The 13,919-nt window shown below is 40.0% G+C and overlaps 1 protein-coding gene across 1 annotated transcript in view; it reads right to left on the minus strand.

Moving 5' to 3' along the window:
• LOC113889342 (ankyrin repeat domain-containing protein 26-like) overlaps positions 1-13,919 on the minus strand; it is a 43,212-nt gene that overhangs the window by 3,170 nt on the left and 26,123 nt on the right. The window contains exons 9-11 of the mRNA XM_027536028.1: positions 12,708-13,658; positions 10,936-11,088; positions 6,772-6,865 (exon numbers count right to left, since the gene is read on the minus strand). Of these exons, the coding sequence (XP_027391829.1) occupies positions 12,921-13,658 (738 nt within the window). The 3' untranslated portion in view covers positions 6,772-6,865; positions 10,936-11,088; positions 12,708-12,920. The remainder of the gene's footprint in view (positions 1-6,771; positions 6,866-10,935; positions 11,089-12,707; positions 13,659-13,919) is intronic.

The following is a 13,919-nucleotide window of genomic DNA, read 5'->3' on the forward strand; positions in this document are numbered from 1 at the left end:
TGCGAGATGAGTGCAATTGTGTGGTAGTTTGAGCATTCTTTGCATTGCCTTTCTTTGGGATTGGAATGAAAACTGATCTTTTCAGTCCTGTGGCCACTACTGAGTTTTCCAAATTTGCTGGTATATTGACTGCAGCACTTTCACAGCATCATCTTTCAGGATTTGAAATAGCTCAATTGGAATTCCATCACCTCCACTAGCTTTGTTCGTAGTGATGCTTTCTAAGGCCCACTTGACTTCACATTCCAGGATGTCTGGCTCTAGGTGAGTGATCACACTATCGTGATTATCTTGGTCGTGAAGATCTTTTTTGTACAGTTCTTCTGTGTATTCTTGCCACCTCTTCTTAATATCTTCTGCTTCTGTTAGGTCCATACGTGTCTGTCCTTTGTTGTGACTATCTTTGCATGAAATGTTCCCTTGGTATCTCTGATTTTCTTGAAGAGATCTCTAGTCGTTCCCATTCTGTTGTTTTCCTCTATTTCTTTGCATTGATCGCTGAGGAAGGCTTTCTTATCTCTTCTTGCTATTCTTTGGAACTCTGCATTCAGATGCTTATATCTTTCCTTTTCTCCTTTGCTTTTCGCTTCTCTTTTCACAGCTATTTGTAAGGCCTCCCCAGGCAGCCATTTTGCTTTTTTGCAATTCTTTTCCATGGGGATGGTCTTGATCCCTGTCTCCTGTACAGTGTCACGAACCTCCGTCCATAGTTCATCAGGCATTCTGTCCATCAGATCTAATCCCTTAAATCTATTTCTCACTTCCACTGTATAATGATAAAGGATTTGATTTAGGTCATACCTGAATGGTCTAGTGGTTTTCCCTACTTTCTTCAATTTAAGTCTGAATTTGGCAATAAGGAGTTTATGGTCTGAGCTACAGTCAGCTCCCGGTCTTGTTTTTGCTGACTGTACAGAGCTTTTCCATCTTTGGCTGCAAAGAATATAATCAATCTGATTTCGGTGTTGACCATCTGGTGATGTCCATGTGTAGAGTCTTCTCTTGTGTTGTTGGAAGAGGGTGTTATGACCAGTGCATTCTCTTGGCAAAACTCTTATTAGTCTTTGCCCTGCTTCCTTCCGTATTCCAAGGCCAAATTTGCCTGTTACTCCAGGTGTTTCTTAACTTCCTTCTTTTGCATTCCAGTCCCCTATAATGAAAAGGACATCTTTTTTGGGTGTTAGTTCTAAAAGGTCTTGTAGGTCTTCATAGAACCGTTCAGCTTCTTCAGCATTACTTGTTGGGGCATAGATTTGGATTACTGTGATATTGAATGGTTTGCCTTGGAAACGAACAGAGATCATTCTGTTGTTTTTGAGATTGCATCCAAGTACTGCATTACGGACTCTTTAGTTGACCATGATGGCTACTCCATTTCTTCTAAGGGATTCCTGCCCACAGTAGTGGATATAGTGGTCATCTGAGTTAAATTCACCCATTCCAGTCCATTTCAGTTCGATGATTCCTAGAATGTCGATGTTCACTCTTGCCATCTCCTGTTTGACCACTTCCAATTTGCCTTGATTCATGGACCTAACATTCCAGGTTCCTATGCAATATTGCTCTTTACAGCACAATTCCCTAAATGATTTGCATTTTTTAAGTTGCCATATAGTAAATGGAATGTCCCACTAAACTGTTTGAGCACTGAAAGCACAGAGCAGACCTCCTGTAAACAATGGTAGTTGTAAACATGTTCTAAAGAAGTACACATGTGTCTGGGGCTCCTCAACTAACAAGTCACAGTTGGGAGAGGAGAGAAAGGGCGTCAGAGAGAAAGGGATGTGGCCTCACAATGATATCTGCTGCCCTCTGGGACACACCTGCCTCCAGGGAAGAGTTCAGGGATGAAGAAACACCCCATCCCTCAAAGCCACGTTCAAGTATTTGCTTTCACCACCCTAGTATAAATGTTTCACTCGTGACCTCAGAAAAATTAAGCATTTGGCTCTGAGGAATCACCTAGAGCCACAATCTCGAGGGTAGGATGAGAAAGTCATTGGGTGAGACTGAAAAGGGCTAAAACAGCTCCAGGAACAATTTCAAGCATCCCCTGCTTTTCTAAAGTTCATTTTATGTTACTTCACTTCTACGAAGGGCCTACATAGGCACCTGTTTTTCATAATAATAAAAAAAAAATCTGAAGAGGATTTTTGGTTTCATTTAAAAAGGAAAAAAGCTGAAACGATGTTCAGTGCATCAGTGAGAGGCATCGTGTTCCACAAGCAGGGAGACCGGCCCCACCGAGCTCCTTCCCCGGGAGGGACACCCCACCTCTCAGCGTCAAGTCGCCACACCCCCGAACCTTGTGTGGGAGCACCTGTGCTTTACTTGTGCATATTCATTTTATGCATCTACAAGCAGAACGTGTCCTCGGGTCCCTGCTTCTTTGGTTTATGATGTTTTGGTTTATGAAAGGCTTCCTAGGAATGCTCCGCTTTCAGATAGTAGGGAAACCTGGACTAGGCACTGGAGGTGCTGCGATCTGCCCTTTGCATCTTCCACACCCGCCCTGAGTCAGGTCGCCATGTTATTTTTAGGCACTTTGTGAATTACCCTGCCAGTCACCCCCATGTTCATTTCCCCCGATTTCACAACCATGATTTTATATAGTGTAGGAAAACTTACAAGGATATAGTATTACTAGTTTGACTTCGGGTGCCTTTAGCAGTGACTATCTAGTTAGCTTTCACTTCCTACTCATCTCAGGAACCTGGCTCTATAAAAATTAGGCTTTAGAAACAAATTAATGAACTAAATTTATTTTGTGATTGTGTGTTTTGACTTACGTGTCTAGCTTATTTTCCAATGACTTTCTAACTTTTAGTTCTTCTAGGTAGAGTTTCTTATATTTTTCCAACTCTGCTTGAGAAGTTTTCCTAAATTGTCAATGTTCACTCTTGCCATCTCCTGTTTGACCACTTCCAATTTACCCTGATTCATAGACGTCACATTCCAGGTTCCCATGCAGTATTGTTCTTTACAGCTTCAGACTCTACTTCCATCACCAGTCACATCCAAAACTGGGCGTTGTTTTCGTTTTGGCTCCATCTCTTCATTCTTTCTGGAGTTATTTCTCCACTGATCTCTAGTAGCATATTGAGCACCTATCAACCTGGGGAGTTCATCTTTCAGTATCCTATTTTTTTGCCTTTTCATACTGTTCATGGGGTACTCAAGGCAATAATACTCAAGTGGTTTGCCATTCCCTTCTCCAGCAGACCACGTTGTGTCAGAGTGCTCCAGAATGACCCTTCCACCTTGGGTGGCCCGACATGGCATGGCTCGTCGTTTCATTGAGTTAGACAAGGTTGTGATCCATGTGGTCAGTTTGGTTAGTTTTCTGTGATTGTGGTTTTCATTCTGTCTGCCCTCTGAGGGATAAGGATAGAGGCCTATGGAAGCTTCCTGATGGGAGAGACTGACTGTGGGGTCTTATTCTGATGGGCAGGGCCATGCTCAGTAAGTCTTTCATCCAAGTTTTTGTTGATGAGTGGGCCTGTGTTCTCTCCCTGTTGTTTGGCCTGAGGTCAAACTATGGTAGGGGCAATGACAGTAATGGCCACCTCTTTCAAAAGGACTTGTTCATGCACTGCTGTATTCAGTGCCCCTGACCCCCAGCAGGGCACTGTCGACCCACCCCTCTGCAGGAGACACCTGGACACTCCCAGGCAAGTCTGGCTCAGTCTCTTCTGGGGACACTGCTCCTTTCTCCTGGCTCCTGGTGCACACAAGGCTTTGTTTGTGCCCTCCAAGAGTCTGCACTGGTCATACCAAAACACCCTCTTCCAACAACACAAGAGACGACTCTACACATGGACATCACCAAGTGGTCAATACCAAAGTCTGACTGATTATATCCTTTGCGGCCAAAGATGGATAAGCTCTGTACAATCAGCAAAAAAAAAAAAAAAAAAAGACCAGGAGCTGACTGGCTCAGATCATGAACTCCTTATTGCCAAATTCAGACTTAAATTGAACAAAGTACAGAAAATCACTAGACCACTCAGGTATGACCTTAATCAAATCCCTTATGATTATATAGTGGAAGTGACAAACAGATTCAAGGGATTAGATCTGATAGACAGTGCCTGAAGAACTGTGGATGGAGGTTTGTGACATTGTACAGGAGGCAGTGATCAAGACCATCCCCAAGAAAAAGAAATGCAGAAAGGCAAAATGGTTGTCTGAGGAGGACTTACACATAGCTAAGAAAAGAAGAGAAGCTAAAGGCAAAGGAGAAAAGAAAAGATAGAATCATCTGAATGCAGAGTTCCAAAGAATAGCAAGGAGAGATAAGAAAGCCTTCCTCAGTGATCAAGGCAAAGAAATAAAGAGAAACAATAGAATGGGAAAGACTAGAGATCTATTCAAGAGAATTTGAGATACCAAGGGAACATTTCACGCAAAGATGGGCACATTAAAGGACAGAAATTGTTGGACCTAACGGAAGCAGAAGATATTAAGAAGAGGTGGCAAGAATACACAGAAGGACTATACAAAAAAGATCTCCATGACTCAGATAACCGTAACAGTGTGATCACTTACCTAGAGCCAGACATCCTGGATTGCAAAGTCAAGTGGGCCTTAGGAAGTGTCACTACAAATAAAGCTAGTGGAGGTGATGGAATTCCAATTGAGTTATTTCAAATCCTATAGATGATGCTTTGAAAGTGGTGCACTCAATACGCCAGCAAATGTGGAAAATTCAGCCGTGGACACAGGACTGGAAAAGGTCAGTTTTCATTCCAATCTCAAAAGCAATGCCAAAGAATGTTCAACCAATTGCACAACTGCACTCATCTCACATGCTAGTAAAGTAATGCTCAAAATTCTTCCAGTGAGGCTTCAACAGTACGTGAAATGAGAACTTCCAGATGCACAAGTTGGATTTAGAAAAGGCAGAGGAACTAGAGGTCAAATTGCCAACATCCGTCTGTTGAATCATAGAAAAAGCAAGAGAATTACAGAAAAACATCTGATTTATTGACTATGTCAAAGCCTTTGACTGTGTAGATCATAACAAACTGTGGAAATTCTTCAAGAGATGGGAATGCCAGACCACCTTACCTGCTTCCTCAGAAACCTGTATGTAGCTCAAGAAGCAACAGTTCGAATCAAACATGGAACAATGGACTGGTTCCAAATTGGGAAAAGATGCATCAAGGCTGTATATTGTCACCTGCTTATTTAACTTCTATGCAGAGTACATCATGCAAAATGCCAGGCTGGAGGAAGTACAAGCTGGAATCAAGATATCTGGGAGTAATATAAATAACCTCAGATATGCAGATGACACCACCCTTATGGCAGACAGCAAAGAGGAACTAAAAGGCTTTTTGAAGAAAGGCAAAGAGGAAAGTGAAAAATCTGGCTTAAAACTCCGCATTCAAAAAACGAAGATCATGGCATCCAGTCCCATCACTTCATGGCATATAGATGGGGAAACAATGAAAACAGTGACAGATTTTATTTTCTTGGGCCCAAAATCACTGCAGATGGTGACTGCAGTCATGAAACTAAAAGACCCTCACTCCTTGGGAGAAAAGCTATGATCAACCTAGACAGCATGTTAAAAAGCAGAAACATTACTTTGCCGACAAAGGTCTGTCTAGTCAAAGCTATGGTTTTTCCAGTAGTCATGGATGCATGTGAAATTTGGACCATCAAGAAAGCTGAGCACCAAAGCATTCATTCTTTTGAATTGTGGTGTTGGAGAAGACTCTTGAGAGGCCCTTGGACTGCAAGGAGATCAAACCAGTCAATCGTAAAGGAAATCAGTCCTAAATATTCATTGGAAGGACTGATGCTGAAGCTGTAGCTCCAATGTGAAGAATTGAGACATTGCCAAAGACCCTGATGCTGGGCGTGATTGAAGGCAGGAAGAGAAGGGGACGACAGATTAAATGGTTGGATGGCATCACCAACTCGATGTACATGAGTTTGAGCAAGCTCTGGGAGTTGGTGATGGACAGAGAAGCCTGGTGTGCTGCAGTCCATGGGGTCACAGAGTCGGACACGACTGAGCAACTGAACTGACACATAAAATACTAAATGCTAGTGAAATTTTTTTAAAGTGTGGCTATATTTACATTTTACTTTCTAAAGATGCTCTAAAATAATTTTCATCAGTGGTTCAAGATATTCCAGGATAAATATCATCTTACTAAAGCAATCTTTGAAAAATCCCCATGCATACCCCAGCTCTTTAAAAAAAAAAAAATCCAACAAAGGAAAAAGCATTCTTTCAGAAACACTGTCTATACAGACGTAGTATTCATTCCTGGTGAAGAGAATAAGCTACAATATTAAAAATGATTCATTCTCAAAAATCTCACAGAAGGGTTAGGATTACAAGAGATACTCAGAATTCTCAATCAAATCATTACTCAAATTTCTAGATTCTAACAGATGTTTGTGTACCAATGTTCAAGGCAGCATTATTAATAACAGCCAGAAAGTGGAAAAACCCTGATTTCATTGACAGAGGAATGAACACACAAAATATTTTCTATATAAAATATTGCTTTTGGACTGGATTGTCACAATCTTTTAAATTAAAATCTTACTACAAAAATCATTAATTTTATGAATTCAGTCCATTTCTTCTCTAAAGAGTAATTAGGCTATTAGTAACAAGCAGTATCAGTAAAAATACCATAAACTTTTTAATCAATGAGACTTTTCACATTGTCCAAAATATTCTTATATATTACTATTAAAAAGTTAAAACTCTTCCTCAGTATGACAGAAATTAAGAGGTTGACTTACCGATCTTATGCTTAACAGGTTTTCCTGAAGCTGTTTGATTCTGCCCGCTTGCTTTTTGACTGTAGTTTGTAACTCGGTATTTTCAATTTCAAGCCTAAAATGCAGATTTTAAAACAATGATTCTCACACATAGGGTTTTTTGTTTAAAGATTTTTTTGAATGTGGACCATTTTTAAAGTCTTTATGGATTTACTGCCATATTGCTTCTGTTTTATGTTTTGGTTTTTTGGCTGGGAGGCACATGGGATCTTAGCTCCCCAACCAGGGATCAAACCCTCTGCATTGGAAGGCATGGTTTTAACCAGTGGACTGTCACGGCAGTCCTTCACAGGGACTTTTAAAAGGTATTTTTAAAATACCACAGTGTTTCTGAACAAACATCTGCAGGTTCCATTACATAGGTTGTTAGAATTTTGAAAAGTAAATGATCTGGCAACCGCACTGTTTTTCTAGTTGTGTTTTGTGGATAATTGGCTTCCCTGGTGTCAGACGGTAAAGAATCTGCCGACAATGCAGGAGACCCAGGTTCAATCCCCGAGTCAGGAAGATCCCTTGGACAAGGAAATGGCAAGCCACTCCAGGATTCTTGCCTGGAGAATTCCATGGACAGAGGAGCCTGGTGGGCTATATCCATGGAGTTGTAAAGAGTCGGACACGACTCAGTGACTAACACTTTCACTTTTCACTTGTGGATAATGTGCAAAATATGGAAATAATGGGGGAAAATTATGCATCTCAAAACAGCTCAAAGCTGAAATGTTACCCAGCTTCACAATGATGTTTTTTATTATCATTACTGATCTAATTCTCATATTATACTGTTTATCTGCTTTATATTTAAGTTGTTTTCTGTGCTGCTTTAAATCATACTTTAGGATGTGATCCTGTGTTTTTCCAGCACATCTCACGGCCTCTGTACATTTTTATCCTGTGTTTCTTGCAACTAAAAAGAAAGAAAAAAAAAAAAGGAAGAAAAACAACTGTTTTAATTACTAATGACCTAGTGAATCTGCCAATGTCAGTTTCTGTCTCTTTCATCTGCATATTGTTTACAGCTGCTTTCCTGCCATACAGCGGAGTTGAGTTGTTACAATAGATACCTTACAGTCCAAAAAGTGAAAATATTTACTGTCTGCCCTTTGTACATTACTGACCTCCCCTTTAGCACTCAAACACAAAATCATTCATGCTTTAAATTAGATTTTCTCAAATAAATACACAAATTTATAAACTGGCCAAATGGGGAAAGACAGAAAATTACCTGACGATAAACATATATATATATATTTATTTATTCTAAGCTCCACATCAGCCATCACTTTAAACATCCACATTTGTGAATGACCACAGCTCTTCCAGCGATTCTGAGAGCTAGCACTACTGTTGGTGAGAACCAGATGCTTCAGGGACTAGTGTGAGAGGCAGTAGGTACATGGGAGCCAGAATCCGTGGGCCTGTGTTCCAATTCCATCAGTTCTGAGCTGTGAGTCCTGGGGCAAATTACTTAACCTTACTGTATCTCAGTTTCTCCATCCATAAAATGGGGATAATGGTAGCATCAACCTCAGTGGGATGCTGGGAAGATTCATTTGGGGACTATACATAATGTCAGAGAAGGCAATGGCATCCCACTCCAGTACTCTTGCCTGGAAAATCCCATGGACGGAGGAACCTGGTAGGCTCCAGTCCATGGGGTTGCTAAGAGTCAGGCACAACTGAGCGACTTCACTTTCACTTTTCACTTTCATGCATTGGAGAAGGAAATGGCAACCCACTCCAGTATTCTTGCCTGGAGAATCCCAGGGACAGAGGAGCCTAGCGGGCTGCTGTCTATGGGGTCGCACAGAGTCGGACAGGACTGAAGCGACTTAGCAGCAGCAGCATACATAATGTATTTAGAAGAGGACGTGGCAGATACTAAGAGCTCTTTGTAATTGGCGTTATTACGGTCGCTGTATTTTATCTGCAAAACAATCTGATACTTCAGGCAGACGGCATGCCAACGGAAATGGTCTTCTACACAATCACAGTGAACTCACTCTCCATACCATTGCCAGGGGCAGTAAGGGGGAGCATGAGGCCCAGAACACACACATTCAGACTTCAAAAATGTTCACTGACTCCACTAACAAACTAGTACTCTAGTACTTTTCTCCACTTACAGTAATTTGCAACTTCCTTCCTCTCTGTACTACTCAGTGGACAATGACCACCGGTTAATATGCAAATAGCACCTCCTGGATGGAGTGGTACAGAACATTACACGACCGACAGAGGAAGGATGAAGTCACTGCCATGGAAATATAACTCTACTGCTAAATCAAAGTTCTGAGTCAATTCATTCTCACAACTGTTAATGTCTAGCCAGTACTCCGGTGAGAAAATTAAGGTTACGAGGTACAGATATCAGCGAAGCTATTCCCAGAACTTTACAGTTGGTGAAAGGCTAGAAATCTGTAAATCCCACTTCTGCCTACATAATGAAGGAAGGCAAATTTACACTTTTCTCCCAGAGTCAGGGAGAAAGATGAGCATTTAATTGAACAATTCTCCTCTATTAGACTAAGCGCTTTCAATTTTACATTGAGTTGCTTAAAATACATTTTAATAAAAGTTTTACTATACAAACATCTTCAAGAAAAAATAACTGGCATGGGATGAAGTACTTAATTGTGTCCTAACAGTTGTTAAACTAAACTGTTTTCCATTTATGCAAGACAAGTGCTGTGCATATCCATAAATATTCCCTGTTAGAACAAGGTATACCTAGATAAGATTCTCCCTCATGAAAAAAATGACAACAATGCAAAATTAAGGGCTAAATTGTTCTTCACATACTACATAACAGGGCTGAAGAGAAAAGGCTCAATGAGAGCTGGACAGTCAGGAAAGCTCCATGGAGGAGGAGAGACTGGGCGCCAGGTCTGAATAAATGGACTACCCAAGAGGAAAAGAAACTGTGAAGGCAGACAGGACAGTCTGAGCAAAGGCCAAGAAAAGGTGAAATCAGCCAGTTAACTCAGGATAAAATCCAACCACAGGAAAATAAAAACATGTCCATCCAGAAATGTATAAACCAATGTTCACAGCAGCATTATTAATAGTTGCAAAGTGGAAACAACCCAAATCTCCATCAACTTATGAATGGATAAATATAGCCACATACTGTTTATTGTTTGACAGTCAACAGAAATGGAAGAACTGATCCGTGCTATACCATGGATGAACCGCAAAAACATGAGGTCAAATGAGAAAAGCTAATCCCAAAGGAGCATACTGCATGATTCCATTTATGTAAAACACCCAGAAGAGGCATGTCTCCAGAGACGGATATTAGACTGGGGGTTGCCTGGGGCTGAGGGAGATGGGGGGGACCTTGGGAGGTAGCTAAGGGATGCAGGGTTTGTTTGGGGGGCTGATGGAAATGCTCTAAAATTGACTGTGGTCACAGGTGACACCTCTCTAGACTAAGAGATACTGATCTACACACTTGGAATGGGTGAATTATATGATACATGAATTATATCTCAATAGCTTTTTAAAACTCCAAAGGCACTATCTAGATAATGTCTTAATTCTCTATATTCGATGTATGTGTTATACTCCATCTGAGTGCCTCCATGCTTTTACAATGTATCTTAAATTAAAAGAAAAGAAGGCAGTGCCTAACTTCAACTGGTTTGTATAATACACTTTCTGCACAAGTTATTCTGAAATGCATGAAATAAATATATACAGAACTCCACAGCCATTCACAAAAGTGAAGATGAGAAATGATAATTTTCTGGAACATTCCATTAAACACTATCCTCTGATTTTATCTGGCTTGCCTCATCATGGTAATACAGGGATCAAGAAATAAAATATTGTTCAATAGAAAAAAAAGTCTCTCAACCTGTGTGAAGAATGATGCACAATTCTCCATTTTCCTAAGGGTATATAATATACGAAATATATATATATATATATATATATATATATATATATAAAATGCAAATGGCAGAATGAAAGTCAGAGTTTAAGAAACGAGTGCACTTAAAGATTAATAAAATTACAGTAAATTACTAGTAATGAAAATAAAAAAGAAAGCTGTCCATGAAAATGAGCGTCCTAAAACACTTTATCCTATGTATTAACTGTTGACACATTCAATTTCACACATACCTGACTTGTGAGTTGATGTAAGTTGCTCTTTAAATCCTGTGCCTCAACTTGTAACTTGGCACAGTGATATGACATGACGTCCAGGGATTCCGCCAACTCAGACTGCTTGTTGAAGGTGTCAGTCAGTTCTTGTTGAAGGTGTCTCACAACTGCCTAATAAGATGCTTTGTTACTGAGTTTATCAAATCACTTTACTATTACACTATGTTAGTAACAGATGACTCCAACACATGTACTTTGAAAACTATCACCATGGACAGCAACTCACCTTCTTTTCTCCTCCCTGAATGTGGTTACAGACCCAGAAGGGCTCCCCACCAGCCTTCCTGATATTAAGTTCCTCAGACGAAGGAGGCAGCCCCACTGTCCACACCCTGCCCCTCCCGATAAATCTGCAGAGCTTCACCACCTCACGTCCAGAACGAAACAGGTGTGTAGGTGGGACAAGCAGTGGAAAATTCCACACTGTGGAAACATTTTTCCTCTTTCTTTATTAGAGGCTTCGATTAACATCAGAGATCTTCACATATTCAATCCAGTGCTCAGATCTTTCCAATAGATTCCTTCCTCAGAAGGAAAATGAGGCCATTCCCTTGCTGCTTATCTCTTTTATATCTAGTCGTGTGTCTGTGTTAATCCCCAACTCCTAATTTATCCCTCCTCCCCACCTTTACCCTTGGCTAACCATAATATTCTGCAGGCATCTACTTGGGAAAGGATCTGAAAAAGAATGGATATATGTACACCTATACCTGAATCAACTTGCTGTACATCTGAAGCTAATGCAAAATTGTAAATCAACTATATTCCAATATAAAAGAATAATGAAATTTAAAAAATGAGGTTGCTCCCATGCCTTCAAGGAGCCTCGATAACCTGGCCTCCACCTGCCTCCAGACCACAGCCCCTACCACCCTCTCCCTGACTCACTCCATTCCTGCTGCTCACGAATCCTGCCCCTCCATTTTTATTGGGCAAACTGGTATTCAAATGACAGTAATTGATCCTTAAAATGAGAATTAGGAGCAAATTGTTTGTAAAAATGTTCTAAGTAAATAGCATAAATAGCAGTGGGAAGTTTAAATCAAGAAGAGCTTGGTTAAAGCTCACCACTTGAGTCCCAAATTATGATTTAATGACAAGTGTATTTAAATGACTTGTCAATGAATTCTCAATTTAATGACAACTCTTTAAAGAGTTGAGAGGCATAAGAATAAATGATTCAAGCCTGAAATGTTTTCCAAGTTAATTCAAATTTACATGAATAAAACTAAAATTATACCAACAAATATGACAGAAAGGTATGACAAGCTACTGAAGCCAAAGTAGGATATATAAGTAATAGCATCTGGGAAACCTGGAATTGACTGTCAGGGTAATCCATGTAACTGAAGCTTAATTTCAAAATATTCAGTTTAGGTTTGAGCGTTTCTTTTATCTGCTTCATCATGATACTGACATGTGGTTACATAGAGATTAAAATTATTATCTGAATAGTAAATTACTAATACCCGTCTATATTAAAAATTTAGAATTTAATCTCTTAAACATTTCATAAGCGACACGATGTCTCTACTCAAAGTGAAGCATCTCTCGGGTCTAATTTTTATTTGCTGGATACAAGGTGTGCTTTTAGTCTGTTTTAGAGACCATAGATTCACAGCCCGTGTATTTTTTATATTCAGCTAGATTCAACATTTAGCCAGAATTAAGAATCACTTTGGATTTTCTTTCAGGAAATCTGAGAATTATTTCTCCTTCTGGATACTTACTTCTCTTTCTGCTTTCTCATTTTCATACTGACACATTCTCTCTTCTACATGCTTCCATTTGTTGATTAACTCCTTGTTTCGTTCCTCCAGCATCAGACCTTGTTCCTCATGTTCAGCCTGAAGTTTTCTCAAAGTCTGCTGAAACTGGTCTTGGATGCTAATAACTATCTTCTCATTACTGTCGGCTCTGTTTTGTGCATCATCCAGTTGCTGTCAGAGCAACATGTTTTCACTCTGGAGTTGAGATAATCTTTCCTCTAAGGATTCCTGCTTTCCAAGGTATTCATTCACTTTGCCTTGTTCATTGAACATGTGTTCAATAATCTGCTTTTGACACTGTGCTTCGTGTAAGTCTCTCTGGACACGTTCTAACATCAAAGTCTTTTCTCTGAGATCATCTGTCGTCTGATGCAGCTTGATTTTTAGCTGATTGAATTTATTTTTCACTTTAGAAAGTTGCTGGGAAAGCATCTCATTGTCACTTTTCAGGTTAGCCATATCGGACTTCATTTGGTCCTGCAAGCGTAACCTCTTATCTTTTGCTTTCTGGGAGGCAAGTTCCAGGTCTCTCTGTGATGTCTGACCTTGATCATGATCATGTGTGGCAGGAGCCAGTCTAGAACGGTAGGATTCCACTTCTGTTTCCAGTCTTTGTTTGCTTTGTTTTGCATTTTCCAGCTCAGGGTTTAGCATTGTATTTTCAGCTATCGGAATGTTAAGCTGGCCAGTATGCTGGAATATGGGCTTTGTCAACGTTTCCTTATTCAATTTTATTGCCTCTTGAGGATAATCATTCTCTCCTTTTACAATTTCAATACCCTCAAAACATTTCTTTTCTTTTTCCTGGTTCTGATTGTTCACTGTGTCTATTTCTAGTCTTGCCGTGGCAATTTCATCCTGCATGTGGTTTTTGCGCAACAGACCTTTTGCTTTTCTCCCACTATCAGAAACCTAAGTGAGACAAAGGAGACTTTTAGTTAGTACTCAATAAAATGACATTTCATCATTTCCTCTGAAATGCAAGACTAACCTGTATGTTTATACAGTGAAAAGACTGCACCAAGTGGATCTCCAAATGGGAAAAATGAGGTTCGATACAAACCTCAGACCTTATACAAGCAGAAATTCCCAAAGGTTCAAAAATTTAATTGAAGACAATGAATCCATAAAAGGTAAAAGAAAGCCCATGGGACTTTTCAAGAAGCTCAGAAC

Source organism: Bos indicus x Bos taurus, unplaced genomic scaffold (assembly GCF_003369695.1).
Source record: "Bos indicus x Bos taurus breed Angus x Brahman F1 hybrid unplaced genomic scaffold, Bos_hybrid_MaternalHap_v2.0 tig00011798_arrow_arrow_obj, whole genome shotgun sequence".
Taxonomy (NCBI): domain Eukaryota; kingdom Metazoa; phylum Chordata; class Mammalia; order Artiodactyla; family Bovidae; genus Bos; species Bos indicus x Bos taurus.